This window comes from Bos indicus x Bos taurus, chromosome 2, assembly GCF_003369695.1.
Source record: "Bos indicus x Bos taurus breed Angus x Brahman F1 hybrid chromosome 2, Bos_hybrid_MaternalHap_v2.0, whole genome shotgun sequence".
Classification (NCBI taxonomy): Eukaryota; Metazoa; Chordata; class Mammalia; order Artiodactyla; family Bovidae; genus Bos; species Bos indicus x Bos taurus.
This window is the reverse complement of record NC_040077.1, coordinates 91,030,481-91,049,646: the sequence shown is the minus strand read 5'-3', so window position 1 is coordinate 91,049,646 and position 19,166 is coordinate 91,030,481. Positions and strand designations below refer to the sequence as shown.

Below are 19,166 nucleotides of genomic sequence, written 5' to 3'. Positions count from 1 at the left end.
TTCTAATAGAAGTGAAAGTGTGGGTCGCTCAGTCGTGTCTGACTCTTTGCAACCCCATGGACTGTGGCCCACCAAGCTCCTCTGTCCATGGAATTCTCCAGGCAAGAGTACTGCAGTGGGCTGCCATTTCCTCCTCCAGGGGAACTTTCTGACCCAGGGATCAAACCTGGGTTTCCTGCATTGCAGGCAGATTCTTTACTGTCTGAGCCATCAGGGAAGCCCATTCTAATAGAGGTCTAGCAAGGGAAAAAGTGATATACATCAGCAGGGAACTCCTAGGAAGGGGATGCTAAGTATTTCACAACCAGCCACTTAAAAGAAATTAAAGGGAAAGAATCATTATAGACCTAAAAACTTTTGGGGAGAGGGGGTATATTTAATATTAATGAATCAAAGCAAAAAAATAAAAAAACAGAGAAAATTAGGCACACCCAACTTAAGATCTAAATTTTCTCCTCTCAACCTCTTTAAAGGTGGAGGGAAAAGACAGAAAAAAAGAAAAGTGGAAGAAAATGTTACACCAGTTTGAGAGATTCTCTTCATATTTGATGCTATGTTACATTATGTGTTTATATATTTGTGTGTTTATGTATGTATGTATGTATATACACACATATATATATATCCAAATTATGGTTAATGTTTTCCCCCCAGAAATAATTTTTAGAATTTCTTACAAAGTAATTTGGTGACCACTTTTTATGACAGGCAGCCATGGTGACACTTACTTCACTTAAAAGGTGACCCTGCTTTCTAAGAGATTATACTGCATACAATCTTCATACAGACTAAACCCTCAGGCTAACAACTGCCTTGCATCTATAAACCAGGAAGAATATACCTGGCTTAGCAAGAACGAATTACCAAAAGGGAAAAAACTCCTTTATGTGTAATTTAGAATGAAATTAAGTGACTGCCCCCAGCTAAATCTCTTAACCTGTAAAGTACTGAATTACAGGTACATCGTTCAGTGCGCTTGCTGATATTTTAATGTCTGCTTAGCACTTACCACAAATACCAGGCACTCTCAGTTCTAGAGGGAGGAGGAGGTAGCAAGGAAATAAGGAAGAACAACTGAGAATATTATATATCCTGCTACTTAATACAAATTCATTATTCTACTTGTGAAAATATACTAAAGTTTTTTCAAGTTAGAAATATCTGAAAAGAAATTTGCATTTGAGGCAATATTCATAAAAGTACACAGAAAAAAACTCTCAAGAAGAACAGACTTTATTTTTAACATAAAAGTTCCATTTTCTTGTGAGGCAGCAACAAGTGTTCAGATATAGGGAATACATAAGTACACAGTAACAATATCACCATTGGAAATGCAGTTTGGGGGGAGAATTTTGTTAGAAAAACAAAACTTTAAAAATTGCATTTGAAAAAGATTTACACAGCTTTAACAGAAATGAAAAATAAAGACTTTTAAAAAACATAAATTATATCCATCAACAGGATTGTATAAACAAAATATTGTTCAGGGCTGATCTGCTTACCCCTAATTTAGGAAGAGTAAAACTTAAACCTTAAAGTGCGAAATTAAGTATTTTAGCTTTTTGAATGCAAATTCAGCACTTCCACTGGTCTAGTCTTGAAACATCAAAATTCTAAGCATTAAGGAATGAATCTTCAGAGTTATATTTAATAAATTCAGTAGTGGCGATTTTTCTTTTACTTTCTTTAACAAAAGAAAATTCTGACAATCCAGTCCTAATCATGGACACAGAGGAGGCTATAAACTCTGCTATTTTTTAAAATACCTTTTCCCAGTAAAAGCCAACCATTAGGGGAAAAAAGGGGGGTGGGGGCTTCCTTGTTGCCAGTTACTCCACAGTTAGCAGTAGCACCTTCTAAAAGGCTGATTTGGCTTGTCACAAACATCAGAAATAGTTTTAAAAAAATGAATCTAATTAAAAAATAATTTTGGCATCCATGCTCACCGTATTAATCAAAGAAGCAAAACAGGTATTTTAAAAACATAACTGTTCACAAAAGCCATGACAACTTAAGATCTAAATTTGACAAGTAATACAGACTTGGTCATGATCAGAAACAGTAAATGTATATATTTTTATCACAGCAAGGAAGAAACTGTTTAAGAGTAAAAATAACAACACTGACAAAGTTAATAACCAGAGAATAGCTTCCTTTTGCTGAAATATACAAGCCACCTGTTTCTTTTACCGCAATGGAAGTACATTTATTCAAAATTTTTTAAAAATTTAAATTGTATTTCCATTGAAGCTATTCTGATTTACTTACCTTCTGTACAGTTTTCTACAGAATAACAAGATAATTATGGAATGTAATTTTAGAAAACAATATTATGCATTCTATTAAGAGTAGACCCATTAAAAAAAAAAAGTCAACCACCTGTGCACCAAGGTTAAATAAAAGCTAAATGGACTACAATCAATATTTTTTCAAGACGGCATAAAGCTCATAAACTTAAAATTTAGCCCTTTGGCACTGGCAGTTAAGAGTTTTTTTATACCTTGTACCTTTTTTCCTTCCTTCAAACCTCAGGCTCTATTTCTCCCAAACATGAGGGCTATGTCTGGTTGCCATATAATTCATTTACCTGCAAATTCACATTCTCCTTACAGCCAAACATTAAAAGTTCCACCTATAAGACTATGAAAATGATAGTATCTTAAAACTGTCTCCCATTCTGATTTTAAATTACTGTAGATTAAGGATATATGAATACTCTACAGAAAGATGTGTTAGACAAACGTGCACAACACAGTAAGAAGAGAAACTGTATTACAAAGTGGCATTTTGGTAAAACACCCTTGTGACCACGTCCAGGTGGGAAAAGAAGTAAGTCTGAGGCAAGGAAAAGAACAGAGATTTAACAGAATTCAGGTAATCCAAAAACTGATGGGGGATTTTTCTGAAACCTTACTTTTAACTTCCAACCTTCAACACCAGCTCACCTGATCTGTTTTGCCCTTTTCTGTACTTCTCACAGAACGGTTCTCGGTGGTGAAATGGTAACGTCAAATGATCAAGGTTCTCAAAAACCAACCCACCAGAGAACACTTAGACCTTGAATAACTGAGCTTTTCCAATTTGGAAGCCACAATGTACTAATTCCAGCTAAATCAGTTTTGGGTGGAAAAGGAACCAAAATTCATCAGGCCTACCAACTGAAACCTGAGACTGTTCAAATGTTGTTTACCTAACTTGCCTAAATTCATCTCCATTTTTAACAGGGCATATTTTTAATTATTTAGATGTTTTAAAGGTACTTAAATATAAGAAGTCCTTTCAGAAGATTTATTGCTACCACTAGGTTTTCTTTGATGGGATATATCTGGACAAACTGACATAGTAACCTTCTAAACCGAATCCCTTTTACAGTATTTAAATGTTCTCTTCCTATAATATGTATAGGAACATTAAATTATTGCATCATAAGGTAGTTTACGAAGATCTTAGAAGGATGCTTTCTATCAACAAGGCTGTAACTTTAAAACGCGCTGCTCCTTAATACCACATATCCAGACATGAAGCCTGCTGTCACGTGATACTGGCAGTGCTTGTGTTAAGATCGGACTAAATCCCCAATTCTTCAAAGATTCCTGCTGTTTATGCTCCAAAGCCCTTCTGGCCTGTTTTTCCCCCTCTGTGTGGAATGCTGGAGCAAAAACTAGCAAAATCTATAGGCAACATATCTCAGTGCCAGCCACCACAAAGGAAACGTCAGTCTCAAGATTCTGTGACTAAGGGTTGCTATTCAATGGATCACACTCCTGGCAAACTACTAACCCAGACCAAATCCACAAGACGACAACATCACAAAAGCAGAGGAGGAAATCCATGCACAGCCATTTTCAGGATCTCTTGGGGCTATGATACAGTGACGGTTAAAGGTAGAATGACACCCACGGGACAGAAGGGTGTTCCTGTGATAAATACTGCGCAGAAAATCCAAGGGGCTCCTTACTCCTAGCTAGCAGTCAACACTGGGCAGTTAAGTTTCCTTTTGGCTCGCTGACTTTTAAACCAAGTTCCAATGATGGGTGAGAAAATATTAAAGCACTTGTCTCCAGATTATAATTTTTCTGACAACGTGGTGAAATGTATACAAGAGTAGTGAAGAAAACAGCAGTTTTACAAATATTTCACCCAAAGCACAAACTTCTGACATCAGAAAACATAAGTCACATAATGTACTCATATTGCTTTTTATCTTTTTTATATATGTACTTGGTTCAAGGTATTATTAACCTATCAATTCTTGTTTGGGAGAAAGAACACAGTCATGAGATTAAGATTGCCAGGAAAATGTCAACAATCCCTTTGGTCCCAAAGCTGAAAACAGCTGAGAAAAGCACACATCTAGAAAGGGAAACAAGAAACAGAGGCCACCAAAGAACATCCTGTTTGCTACGTTTCCAGAAAATGTAACATTGGTATAAAATAGTCATTTTCATAGAAAAGATGGTTCTTGCAGCATCATTCACGTCTCCCTTCAGGAATCATGTTTGCAGGGATCAGTTTTTTGTTTTTTTCAAAAAAGTCTAATTTGAGAACAAAAAACGTGATATTGGCCCTCCAAAAGCAAAGAATGATACCTTTTTCTTGTTTCAACCGGTGCTTTAAGCAAAGGCAGGCTCGGCGCTGAGGGCCGGCCTCCAGAGGGGCCGCTCCCTTCCAGCAGCCACGCCACGCCGCATCAGTGTGGAAGAGCTGGGGCACTTCACAGCCAACCAGGAGCCACGATGCCATCGCTGCCAAGGGGTCGAGGAGGTTCTCAGTTGCCCAGAACTCCAGCCTCACAGCACTGGGACCTATCCTTCTGCTTCCTCAATGGGTTCTGGTGTGGGGAGGAGAGAGGCGGGGGGCAGGACTGTACTTGTTCCTCGAGAGACTCGATCTTGCTCTGTGTTTGTAGACAGGGAGGCCACAGCGATGGGCTGCAGCAGAGTGGTGGTCATGCCAGTGGTGACGGTCAGGCTATGGCCAGAGCCCTTGAGGGTAAGATCTGGTGTGGGGAGGAGTGGCTTCAGGATGCTGACGAGGCAGAAAGCAGAGCCGCTCTTAGGAATGAAATTCACCTTGTTTTTGTCAGGACAGTAAAAGGCCGGGATTTCGTGAAGTTGTTTTGGCCTAGACACAGAATAAATAACCCAAGACTTTTAAGTCACGAAACACCAGAAGTTTTTTCTTTAAAAACAACAACAACTTATAGACACAAAAAAGGAAAACAAAACTCAAGCTATGTCTGAGGCTCCAAATGCCATCAACCAAAGGACACATGATTTGAATTATGCATCTCAGAATGCTGGAAGGACATGAGTTTAACTGTTGATTTCAGCTCCCTGGCAAGCCCAGGCTCCACACAGGATGCTCAGGCATCTCAGTGAAGCTCTAAGACAGCCAATGTGAATAAAGAATCTCCTAAAGCAAAAGATATTCCAGCTGTTTAAAGACAAAAATATGTTCCACTATGATTGTTCCAAAGTCTGTACTATTTTGAAGGGCAAAGGCAAAGAAATGAATGACCCAAGATGTCTATCTTTTGCTGAGCTTTGCCACTGCGTGACTAAACTTTGCTGGGCTTGGCTTCTCCAAGTGTGCTTAAAAATCTCTTTGAAACAGTTCTGAGTTAACAGCCATAATGATTTCCTGAATAATATAATGTAAATGTAAAATCAAAGTAAAACTAACGACAGTCCTGTGTTCTAAAGGTTTTATTGAAGCCAAATCCTTCCCTCTCCTCAGGTGCTCTTGACAATTAACCCAAATGGTTGGAAAAGGATACAAGTGTTAGTGGTATTCCCTAAAAGTAAAAATATAAAATTTAAACTGTTAAAGTAACATGGAGGTGACACAAAATTAAGAAGAAAGTCAAATGGAAGAACCTAAATAAATCATGATTCAGGTGGGGAAAGGTAGTATGATCATACGATAAAAGTATGGTTCTCATCTCTCCTAATAAAAAAAAAATACAAGTGTGCCACGTCTGCACTAGATTCTGAAGACCTAAAGATAGAGTGACGTACATGGAGACATACTAAATATGTAGTTCTTGGGACGAGAGAGGTATAAGGGACAGACTGCATTCCAGTATTATCAGTCTCCATTATAATCTTTAATATGTTTTTAAAACATAATTCAGAGAAGCTATGAATCACTTCAAAGGCGTTACCAAACTGCCAGAGATGTCCACAGCAAAAAAAAGGTTAAAAACTGGCACAAGCATGTCTGAGAGATGTGATAAAAATGGTCTGTAAATTGTTTAGAGGTAGAACAAGCGAGTGAATAACCTCTGGCACAAAGAAACAGGGGGAGTTTGGTAGAAGATAACTTCCAGAGGAAGGAACATCTGAGCTGAGTTTTAAAGAATGAATAAACACCAACCCTGGGGAGTAGGTGCAAAAAAAAAAATGTTCCATATAGGCAGTGTTTTGGGCAGGCATATTTTATTAATAGTGAATACTACCCATGGATATCTTTGGCAAGAATAATTTAAGAAGAAAGAAATTACATCATTTAAATTTGTTTTACTTGTGTATTGTTATTCTTGGATAAAATGGAAACTTTATATGGTGAGTACTTTTAGGGTCACATGTGTATTTGGGTATACTGTAAGAAGGGCATACACCCCTCTATTTTTACTGACAACATGGTTTTCAATTCCTTAAAGCAGATAGGAAGTTGATATTATGTTTCTATAATTAAATAATGCTTGTATTTTTTTTTTCGAAGAATTAGTAAAGATAACTTTCATTCTTATATTAGGGGGAAAAAGGGCTAATCAAGTTTTATACCCTCCTTCAAATGAGGCTTAGGTTTTTAATTATTTATTGTTTGATGTTATCTTGCTAAAAATCACGTAAGACACAATGCTGCTAATGGATCTTGAGGATGAAACCTCGTATTTCTGAAATACAAACAAACTTCTTCCTTTTTTTTTTTTTAAGGCTAATTCATTTGTTTTGTTAATGCTATTAAGTAGGTAGCTACTCCAAGTTCCAGCTCTAGCCTAAATGGGATCACATTTCAAATGAATTCTCAACACAACATTAATTATATAGCATCATTATTATCAATAAGTTTCTCAGCCTCTGTACTGCTAAAAGAGAATCTAAAATTCCCTCTCACCTACATCCCATCAGCACAAAAAATACACTTTTAAAAATTACATATATTTATACTTGAGTCAAAAAAACTGTTCAGTTTTTCTTCAACTAATGATCTGATAACTGTGACTTTTTAAATGACAGAACCTAAAATCAGTTTAACTCCCTTTCTGCTTTCATGAAAACAGACTTAGCAACAGATCTCACACAAAATAACATAAAAAAACATAACTTGTCTAATGGGCACAGATCAAGAAACAAAACACTAACAGTGAAAAAAAAAAGTATCAGGCCCCCACCCCTCTTCCAGTCTCCCCCCGAGTCATGACTGCAGCCCACCAAAAGCAATCAATTTTCACTCCATTTAACTTTTAGGAGAAGATTCTCCAAGAAATTCGTTATCCACAACCAGTATAATACTTATGCCACTATTAATAGAAGCTGCAAGTTCTAATACTACTACAAAGCTTTCTTCAATTTAAGAAACAAGGATGTCAAAAAACCAAAACACTTACACACACAGAAACCCTCAGAACTAATGTAAATATTTTATTTTTCCATAAGTTATACCAAAAGTTACTGTTTCTCAAAAACAGATATAACTGCTTGCTAGATGATTTCTGAAAAATAAATGGTCAGACTAGATAATTATTATAGGTATTTTCATACTGATGTAAGGAATTGCTATTTTTTTTAAAGCCTTATGCAATTTTCTTTTCAAATTCAGGAATAAATTATCAGCTAAGAAATGGTGGTTCCAATTTACTTTGAATGGGAGAGAGGGAAAGAAAGGAAGAAAGAGAGGAAGCAGTTCTGTCATACTTTTAAAAAAATCTCTATACTGCAAAGAGGCCATAATATCTAGGAACCTAAGATAACTAAGGTCAAGGAGTTCATTAACTGGGATCAGGAAAGAGCCTATGTGACTTCATTAAAAAGGACTTGCTAAGTGCAGAAGGAATGGCTAAGGTCTTTGCTGTATCAAAAAAAAAAAAAAGCTAAATCTGGTCTTGTCCTTTCTGGGCCCAAATCCAACTACCTATTTTCTTTCAGGCAAATAAACATGCAAATAAGAGACTAAGCCCTCACCTGACTCCTGGTTCAGATCTTTAAGTCTACCTTTAAGCAAAAATGAAGACTTAGAAAAATATACTTTAATGAATGATTAAATAAGCTAAAATTTTAAGATTAGGGCCAATAATTACCCTTGCTTTAATGCTAGTGCATAAAGTGGGTTTTGCTCTAATTATGACATACATATCTGGGGCAAAAAGAAACCAATATTTTAGACTTTGAGTAACTTGTTTTATTGATAGAAGGTTAAAATTAGCTCTAAAAAATCCATTCTTGGGTTACTGCCATTCATTTCTTTTTGGAATACAATTAAGATATTTAAAAATAAATAGGTTTTTGTGTGCTACACATCCTTTATGTCAGTAAAATTTATAATAAACTATGTGCATTCAAAAAAGAGATTTACCTTCTAATAACAGATGGATATGCCATAAAACATTTTATATGTCATGGTTCACCTTTTATTTATCCATCCATCCATACACACACAATACATACATATTCCCCATCCTTTCTTCCCTCTCTTTAGAAACAACCAACACAGTTGTATGTATACAGTTCAGATACTGAGAACTTTTCCAAATATAACAGTCTAGGCAGATGCCACAGGACACCAACCTACACAACTAATATTCACTCAAAGTCATTTATACAGAAATTCAAATTGCTTTTTAAGTCCATCAGCCATGAGTCAAATACTCCAAAAGGTTCCACGTGGACCATCTAACTTTTACCTATTAGAATGACTCCATTTCTGAAGAACTCTCATGAAAAGGTCTAAGCCAGCATGTTGAAGGGAAGCATAAAAGTCCTCTGAGATCTGTTAAAGATGCATAATCCAGGTCCTATCTAGCTCCATATTGTTTCACTCCTTAGGGCTAGGGTGGGACCTGGGACTCTGTAGTCTGAGCTGATTTCCTGGATGATTATGGTGCAAGGAGTCCATGAAACACATGTGTGCAGAAATACTGCTTAAACTCTCTGGCACCACGCATGCCTTCAGACTTACATGGTGCAAAGAGTAAAGAAGAAGCTGCCAGAACAGGGTTTTCAATTACTGTCACAAAAGCAAAAAGACTGACAGCTGGGATCTCCTAGTAGAGAAGGTGAAGGGATTCAAAGACAATGCTCTTTGTGTGGAAAATTGTTTAGAATTGACATTAAAGGAAGCACTGAGAGGAGGGGCACAGAACAAAAGGATGCCATGTTTCAGAACGATTCTAAGATACTCATGATGGAACAAAGAAGTTATGTGAACCAAACAAGGGCGGACAATCTCCACCCTGTATTTTTAGTTTCATAGTGAGAAAAAGCCAGAAGGTGTCTCTTAGTCTTGCAACGAGACTGAAAAGTGAGGTTTATATATGTACCATCATTCTCTCTTCAAATAATGTTTGTCACCTAATTTGCTCAGCATCATACATACCTACAACCCTGTAGCCATCACTTACAAGCAAGGGGCCACAGCTGCTGAAAACAGGCCATGGCTGCAATACCTTCTAAACAGATTCTGAGTCTAAAATTAAGAGTCCCTGGCTAGAGTAAAAGCCAACAGAAATACATGAGTACAGAAGATTGCATACCAAGGGTACCAGATGCTGTTTAAAGTTCTGCTTCTTCTATGATCTTTATCACAGCAACACGTTTCTGCAAAGTAATAGAATTCTCTTCCCCATGTTGGCAGCAGAATATTTTAATTGTTTAAAGAACCAGAGACTAAAAACTGAAGGGAATTTGATCCTTGAAAGGAGGAAACCCACTCTGCATTGAGATCTGTGGTCTCTCTTGAATAAATACACTGCTAAATTCAATGTGTGGCGCTGACTGTTCACAGGTTCAAAAATAACCACGGGTGATATGCTGGGGATGACTGAGGAAATGTGAATAATAACTGGATGCTAGTTGGTGTTAAGCACAACTGTAATTTTCTTTGGTGTGACAATGGTACTGTGGTTATGTAGGAGTGGTTACTTTTAGGAAATAAGTAAACTGTATTCAAGGGTAAATGTCATGACTACAACTTACTTTCAAACAGTTCCGTAAAAACTAACACCAAAACACAGAGAGACAAAGCAAAATGTTAACCATAGGATCTAGTGTTGGATATACAGGTGGTCACCGTACTGTTCTTCAGCCTGTTTGAAATTCTTTTAATACTTCTCATAATAAAAGTTTGGGGTGGGGGAGGGATGGGGGGATACTTACGAGCATTCCTCAAAGACTTTGACCCTCTCACAGCCCTCAGGAGGTTCCCTTTTGAACATGTAACTGTTGTTAGGTTTTGGTGAGGTTGCATATTTGGGCAAAGGAGAGTTGTTCCCATTCTCTGCAAGAAACGACATGCTGGATTACTAAGCAATACTAGCACATGCGTGCATAGTCCTACTGTATTTGATTGCTCCTGGCCTCCCGTACACCATGAGCTACTACTTGAGGGTAGGAACAAGGCTTTACTCATCCACATTACCCCAATATCTAACACAATTCCTGGTAAAAAAAGACATAATTGTTAAAAAATGCATAAACCAGAGATTTCCTTTCTACTTACAATTACCACAGCCTAGGCCTGTATAACTTACTCCTCAGCACTGAATACTGCGGTATGCTGCTCCTTATTTCTATTCTATACACAGCACACGGGCTCAAATGCCACCTCCATTCTTCCCAAGACAAATAACTAAAATGGTTCCTCACTGGTGGCTTATCATTCACTCTTGGCTGCCCCTCAGAATCTCTCAGTTGATTCCTCTACTCCTCTGGCTGCAGTCTCTGCTCCGGGTAGTCAGAGTCCATGCACAGTGTATGGCAGAGACTTTCTTTTGCCTACAAACTTCTCTGTACCTAAGAGGTCCTCCTCTGCTCATTTTCCAAAACCTCCTTCAAAGTCTGGCTCAAAGTTTTTGTTATCTTTCTAAATTAACCCTACCCAAGGGAACACTTCTTTACTCTGGTGATTCTGTTCAGTGCTGATTTCCTCAGTTTCTACCACATTAACTTAGAATTCTTGATATGTAACCTGTGTGTTCTAAATGTACAGTGTGTGTCAACTAAACTACAACTCCTTGCTGACAGTAGCACTTTATTACAAAAGAAATCCAGAGAAGTTAACCAGTCACTAGTTTCCTGAAGTCAAATGAACAGGACACAAAACTTACAGAGTTCCTTATATGCTGCTGAAGTAAAAGTAGAAAGTACGGAAAATGAAGGGCAGATTTTAATAGCTGTGGTTAGTCGGGGGGGGGGGGGGGGGGCGGGTGCACCTGATTGAGCTTAAGTACTTGGAGCTGCATTCACTCTCTCTTTTAATCCTTTAGCAAGTATCAGAAGTAATTAAGTATGTCAACTGACAAGAAACACAAGGCCCAATCAAAGGATTTAATTCAGTGGCGTCAAAATTCTGTGCATGTGAATCGCCTGGGAGCACGGAAAACTGCTGGTGCCTGTGTCCTGCCCCCAGGGGGTGTGATTTATTAATAACTGGTCTAGGGTATAGCCATGTTTTATTTAACCTTGTAGATGACAAATAAGGGCCCAAATAGTATGATTTTACAATTGCCCATGGTCTGAAGTGACTTCTTCAGTAAATCTTGGGTCTTTTGCACTTGCTATAGTCTCAGTACTTCAGATGACTGGCACTAATGACCAGCTGTCATCAGACGTGGAACATTTTAGGACAGTCAACACATTGCAAGTAGGAGGGTCTAAATAAATGACTACTGAACTGAGCCATAGAATTTATCTTATCATTTTTCTCAAGCTCATGCAGTAATAACTAGAATTTAGGCTAAGAAAAGATTGCCTTGATAAAGATAGATGAAAGATCATATTTGTTTTAAAAGTAAAACATTATCAGTAACTAATATTCAAAGTGCTATGTCTCCAATTACTTTCTGAATCATGCAAGTGGTTTAATACTATAAGTATCCCACCTCCCCTTTTACTCCAGGCTTGCCTGGAATACTCATCTTGCACTGATATAAGTCAGCTTAATTCTTATTAGAAATATCACAAATATAGATCCTGAAACACACTAACTTGAAGGCTTCACATTCAATTAAAAAGTAGTAAGATAGTAAAAACATGACAACTAAGGTAACAGAAAACAAATGCTTTTCAGGACAAATGTTTATCTCATTTATACCAAAAAACAATGTTACTCACTATTAAGGAACTTGTATTAGTAAATGCAAAAAGAAAAAAAAGTGTACAAACAAAAGCCCATAAACCCAGCCAACCTGACCATCACCTGAGTACCACAGTAAAACCTACGGTTCTGTACTACAATTCTTTAAAATCTGTATTTTGAACACATCTCAAAGTCATGATCTTAGTGGCCCTAAGTGTATGTGTTCTGCTAGAAAATGAACAGAAAGCAGGATACAGCGGTGGTGTCGCTTATCCCGTGGCAGCAAACTCCTCCCGTGTTGTACCTTTATCCCTGGGATCGACAAGCAGGTCATCAGCCGAGCACGGGCTCTCCTCGCTCCCCTCGTTGGAGATGGTGAGGAAGGATGTGGGGGACACAGACTGGGAGCGGCTGCTGTCGTTGCTCCCCCGCTCGGCCCCGCCGGGGGTCTGCGTGTCGGTGCTGCGTGTGCTGCTGCTTCTCTGAGCGAGGGGCGGAGGCGCACGGTGGCCGTCTGGAATGTCTTGGGGCTGTTACAAAAATGTTTTAAATGTATGTGTTTTGGTCACTAATTTTGAAATTCCCCTGGAAAGGCACCCAAGGTTCAACCTTCCCCTGCAGTTGCTGAAGACTCAAAAGTCAGAAACCCTCTCCTTATCGGGCTCACGATAGAGGGAGAAGCCTCTGTGTTGGCTGTGGGGACAGCCATTCCTGTCTCATTGCCTGCCCCCCCTGCCGCTGGACACCGACTGGCAGAAGAGGGCCTCTGAACTCACAGCGGTCTGGCACATGAGTGGTCAGTGCTCGCTGAAGGATGAAACAACACTGAATTACTTATCACGTGCTAACTTATTTTCAAAATGAACAAGACACACCATTATAAAAGAGGAGAAACCTAGGTGTAACTCTAGGTTCCACATGAGAAGAAAAGGTTGTGCACTGTGTGAACTAGTAATACCTGATGATAGCCTCTGCCGCCCTCTCCCCCTGCTCACTTCCTCCTCAAACAGTGTTCTCAAAACCTTCCTAAATGAGAGAACGGTTAATCACAGCAGTGCTAATTATAGAGGGAAATCAAGGAGAATGTTCAGAGGAAGGCTTGTGTGACTCACTTAGCAGGGAAACCAGCTCCCTGGACACCTTTGCCGCGTTTACCTTTATTATCCATCAGGGGAAGTTTCACCATCATGCAGTGAAGGAGGGTAGGGTGTGGGCAGTGGTGTTTTCTCTAAGCTAAACCAGCCTTTCATCTTAAGGGAGAGAAATCTCAGGCATCAATAAAATACTACTTTAAACTCCCCAAATCCTCTTTCACTGGAGAATGAAAGCTTCAGGATACTGTGACATGCTTTTAAATATAAACAGGAAATTTTCTGTCTTACATATAAACCATACTTTTGTATGTCACAGTTAATAGAATACACATTCTATGTATGTTATAGGTAAACAGACCTGTGCTTCACAATGATACAGTCAACCAAACAGTAACTGACAAACCGTAAGATATATATTCATACTCAGAAAATACTCCACGCCACCACCAACAAACCAGTAAGCTGAACTTTTGTTAAATGGAGTTACAGATAATGAGAAGTGATATTGATTTTTTAAATACAGAAAAACAAAAAATAGTTTCTGTTCAAAGACCCAAATTTAAGTCCTATCAGTTGTCTCTATGAGATGCCAAGAAACAAAAACTGTCATTTACTTGCAAAGGTCAAGAGTTTTTCAAAAGAGATAAATTTTTATTCTCAACAAGAAGCAAGAAACATGTAAATATGGAAACCAAAATTGTGATTTTTAAAAAATAATTAGAAGAATTAATGTATAAGGCTGATTTTAAGATACAAGATTACTTACTATAAGTTGCTCTTCCTTTTCCCCAGTCTCTTTAATTATTATTTCAATCTCCTGATTCAGTCCTTCCACACTATTCCGGAACCGGGAGCCTGTTGATTTGGTGATGGGAATTACTGGAATAAGTGCACTCTTTGGAACAGGGGCCTTAAGAAAAAGTGGTGGAGTGGGGAGAAGAAACATTTATTACTACCTTTACATTCTCTAGATGGAAACATACTTACTTGATCTGGGTAACTCTAAAATAAATCAAAATTTATAGACCTCACAAAAAGTGTGAATAACGAAACCTGCTCCTTGGTATACATGAAATATAATTTCAAGCAAAAATCCCAGACAATCAAGGTAGAATTTCAGAAATTAATTCACATCTATGAGGGACTGTAAAGAGAAGAGGGATACAGGAAAACACTAAAAGAATCTTAACCTCAGACATTCTTTTATGATTATAGGAGTTCAGATTTCAGAACATAACTTTAAAGTCCTCCACTGCCATAATTATCTATATTCCAGAAAATAAATAACAAAAAGTAATTTATCAAAAAAAAAAAAAATTTGGTAGGAAAAACAAAATCACTTCCAAAGTCCATATACAGTAGCAAGATGATAGAGTAACTTCCCTGTGAAATTTATTTATACTTCAACTGCAATTATTTTAATGTTTTGTTTCAAAGCTTATCTCTAGTTTAAAAAAAATGTTCCCACTGGCACAGTATTACTTTTGAAAAAAAATAACTGATTATATTACAGGATATCACTTGGTTTCCTGACAAGATACTCAAAATAAAATATGAAACAAGAATTGCAAGGTATCTGCCAAAGTTCATAGCAACAGTGTGCCAGAAGGTCATCTAGTATTGTCCTGCTGTCTGGTAAAGAAATGTGATTAATTCATCCTTCATTTAGGGAGGCCTCTTTGAGAAACCTCTCTTTCAGGGAGGTTTCAGATCCCCTATTCTTCAATCCTTCCGTCTTAGTGCTACAAAGCCAGTAACTTCCCGCACTTCCCGAAAGCCTCATCAGCAGGCCAGCCTGGTTCACCCTGTGACAGGACTGTGATAAGACGGGACAGGAAGAGGAAAGTAAACACCAGAGCCCTCCCCTCCATTCTTCCAAGAACTTGCATTCTCCACCCTCCACCCTACTCTCACCCCAAGGTCTTCACTTTCCTACTTCAGTGAAACAATGCCTAAGACAGCCACTGAAACTGGCAATTTCCCATCAGTTTTTTATATCCCAAGACCTGTCACTAACACCTTGAAGGGTACTTTTTTCTTTTTTTACCTATTCTCACCCTCTTGTTTCCTTAGCAACAGAATAATATCCCAAAGAATAATCTAAAACAGGCCTAAAAAAAAAAAAGAAAAGAAAAGAAACTCTCTCCAATTAGATATGTACTTACTCTTGGGATAAGAGTGGGAGAATGAAGCTAAGAATATGGTTTGGTTCATGACAGGTCAAGGAAGGAAAGAAACCTTTCTCAAAGCGGTGGCAAGAGAAAACAAAAACGAATGAAGGGACGAAAGGAAACTGATTGGACGGAAGCACCTATGGGTTAAAAGGAACCCAGAGCTCACTAGTCTGCAGTGGAGCGCGTGTGAGAGCATTTCTGTCAGGCAGGCATCCTTCCTGTGCCTGGACTCTTCCTCTGTCAAAAACTAATGAGGTAACAGAGAACTGCTACAGACTAAGATTTCAGGAGTTATCAGTATATATACTACAAACAGAACTTTGATTTTATTTTTTATATTGAGTGAAAGGTACTCAATTCTAAACTTAATTTTCTCTCCTAAAATCACAAAACAACATGAATAATGGCTTGCTTTGGATGCCATTTTTAGGCTGCATCTGGTTTGTAGCTAACATTACAAAAATGAAGAAGGAGAAGACTAGAAGGGGAAGATGATCTGTCAAGGTTTCTGCAAAATGTTGACCTTTCTGGATTTTGGAACCATAAGGATCTGTTAGTAAGTCTTCTAAGAACAGAAAGCTTAAGTCTGCTGGGTGTCATGTTGAGAAATGCACACAACAGGAACCCACCAGTGTAATAACTGGACATCTTGTTACTGCCTTTCCAGGCAGCTACAGAAGTCATATCCTAGATAATTGGTAAGAAGTTCTTCTCAAATGTAATCTAAAATAGCGGCAAGTGTCAATAGTTTAATTTATTTAAAGCAAAGGAAAGAAAGGAAGGAAAAAAAAAGAAAATGCCCACTTTCTTAAGGTCAACACACCATTTTAGGTAAATGAAGCAAAGGTTCAACAGTAATTCATTTAACCAGCAAATAGTTATACGATTAGAAGAAAAATAATCTACCAAGCTGTCTGGGAAATATTTTCTTCATTAAGCATAGTGTTATTATTCCATAAATAAAAAGTAATAGGCCTTTGGTTTTACTCCTTACATAAACTATGCTCTAAAATATTTAAAAATAAAAAAATGATTATACTTGGAACTTTTATGCTTCATTTCAAGGGTTCTTAAGGAATTTTGTGTGTATATATAATTTATTTTTCCCACATCTACATAGCTTTCTTTAATAAAATCTGTATTTCTAAATATAAGTCAGCCTATACAAATACAAGTGGGCAATCATATTAACTGAGAGATGTCCTATGCCAAAGCCTTTGACTGTGTGGATCACAATAAACTGTAGACAATTCTGAAAGAGATGGGACTACCAGAACACCTGATCTGCCTCTTGAGAAATTGTATGCAGGTCAGGAAGCAATAGTTAGAACTGAACATGGAACAACAGACTGGTTCCAAATAGTAAAAGAAGGACGTCAAGGCTGTATATTGTCACCCTGCTTATTTAACTTGAGAAACGCTGGACTGGAAGAAACACAAGCTGGAATCAAGATTGCCGGGAGAAATATCAATAACCTCAGATATGCAGATGACACCACCCTTATGGCAGAAAGTGAAGAGGAACTCAAAAGCCTCTTGATGAAAGTGAAAGTGGAGAGTGAAAAAGTTGGCTTAAAGCTCAACATTCAGAAAACGAAGATCATGGCATCCGGTCCCATCACTTTATGGGAAATAGATGGGGAAAAGGTGGAAACAGTGTCAGACTTTCTTTTTCTGGGTTCCAAAATCACTGCAGATGGTAACTGCAGCCATGAAATTAAAAGACGCTTACTCCTTGGAAGGAAAGTTATGACCAACCTAGATAGCATATTCAAAAGCAGAGACATTACTTTGCCAACAAAGGTCCGTCTAGTCAAGGCTATGGTTTTTCCTGTGGTCATGTATGGATGTGACAGTTGGACTGTGAAGAAGGCTGAGCGCCGAAGAATTGATGCTTTTGAACTGTGGTGTTGGAGAAGACTCTTGAGAGTCCCTTGGACTGCAAGGAGATCCAACCAGTCCATTCTGAAGGAGATCAGCCCTGGGATTTCTTTGGAAGGAATGATGCTGAAGCTGAAACTCCAGTACTTTGGCCACCTCATGCGAAGAGTTGACTCATTGGAAAAGACCCTGATGCTGGGAGGGATTGGGGGCAGGAGGAGAAGGGGACGACAGAGGATGAGATGGCTGGATGGCATCACTGACTCGATGGACGTGAGTTTGAGTGAACTCCGGGAGTTGGTGATGGACAGGGAGGCCTGGCGTGCTGCGATTCATGGGGTCGCAAAGAGTCGGACATGACTGAGCGACTGATCTGAACTGATCTGATCCTTAGACAGCTCTGAAAGGTTAAAAATCCTTCCATTATTAAGGAAAAATCTCTCTCTCCTAAGATTTGGCCTTTGGAAACAACAAGGATCTCTTATTTTTCTCAGTTCTTGATTCTTTCTCTTCAAATCATAGTTTTCCACTCAAGTAAGATTTCAATTAGGTGAATCACGGTTTTAAAGTTTTCTTTTTGCTATTTACATTCTCCGTCTATCTATATATTACGTTACAGCTTAAAGATCAAACTGCATTAAAGCTGTGAACTAACCAACAAAGAACTCCAAGAGACGGTTTGGCTAACCCTGAAGCTTCATAAGAATCCAATCTACACTATAACTTAAATATCTGTTTCAAAGAATGGGGATAAAATTGTGGCAAGACAAGCAGACTCAGGAAAGATGGGAAGAATACCTACTGAAGTAGTAGCTGAGCAGGGGAAAAGACAAAGAGAGCTAAATTTTCAAAGGAACAAAACTGTGTAGGATAGAAAAAGGTCTGTTGAGCAATTCAACAGAAATCTAGGAGAGAAATATGAGCCAGAAACCCTAATACAACAAAACGGTGGCCACAACGGATGTTTAGAATGGATTTTTTAAAAAATTAGAAAGCACTGGGGGAAAAAAGCTTTCCCATCATAGGGGCTTTGGTAGGGGGGCCTTGATTCCTCCTGTCCCGTCAGCATCACTTTATTTCTGTCCTCCAGAGATCAGTGTCCTCTGGTGTGTATCCCCCTTTTAGCTCTTCTAAGCTATAGCTATATTCTCTAATGAAGGTCACAGCTGAAGCACCTACTGTTTTGATTTCTCAGTGGCAAAATCTTGAAACTTTCAAGAACAGCAATCGTGTCCTGGACAGGCACACAAAGATTCCAGTGCTAAGAAGCAATTTTCTCTTTAAAGTGCAATGCTTCTCTCACTTCTCAGATGAAAATATGTTTTTTTTTCCTCCCCTTTTCTTTCTCATGATCCCTTTGCTCTCAAACCCTCCTAAGCTATTACAAAACTATCGTGTGCCCAGCCCAGATGAAGCAATAAGAAAATCCTATGGGAGGGCTTTCTTGTTTGAGCCTATCACAGCCAGAAACACCTGCATGATTTTAAAAATGTGCACTCTTAAATTAGTTTATGCTGCATCTCCAGCTCTTCTGTTACTAACATCTGACTCTAATCATCAAACAATTCTGAAACGTGATAGCTACATCTTTTTGGAAAAAAAATTTTTTTTTTAACTGGAGGATAATTGTTTTACAATGTTGTGTCAGTTTCTGCCGTACATCAACATGCATTAACCACCAGTATACGTATGTCCCCGCCTCTTGAACCTCCCTCCC

At 38.3% G+C, this 19,166-nt stretch overlaps 1 protein-coding gene across 1 annotated transcript in view; it reads right to left on the bottom strand.

Moving 5' to 3' along the window:
* Positions 1 to 1,215: 1,215 nt before the first annotated feature.
* The window catches only part of FAM117B (family with sequence similarity 117 member B), a 73,909-nt gene continuing 55,958 nt past the window's right edge, over positions 1,216 to 19,166 (bottom strand). The window contains exons 5-8 of the mRNA XM_027564613.1: positions 14,161 to 14,304; positions 12,605 to 12,830; positions 10,380 to 10,500; positions 1,216 to 5,124 (exon numbers count right to left, since the gene is read on the bottom strand). Of these exons, the coding sequence (XP_027420414.1) occupies positions 4,806 to 5,124; positions 10,380 to 10,500; positions 12,605 to 12,830; positions 14,161 to 14,304 (810 nt within the window). The 3' untranslated portion in view covers positions 1,216 to 4,805. The remainder of the gene's footprint in view (positions 5,125 to 10,379; positions 10,501 to 12,604; positions 12,831 to 14,160; positions 14,305 to 19,166) is intronic.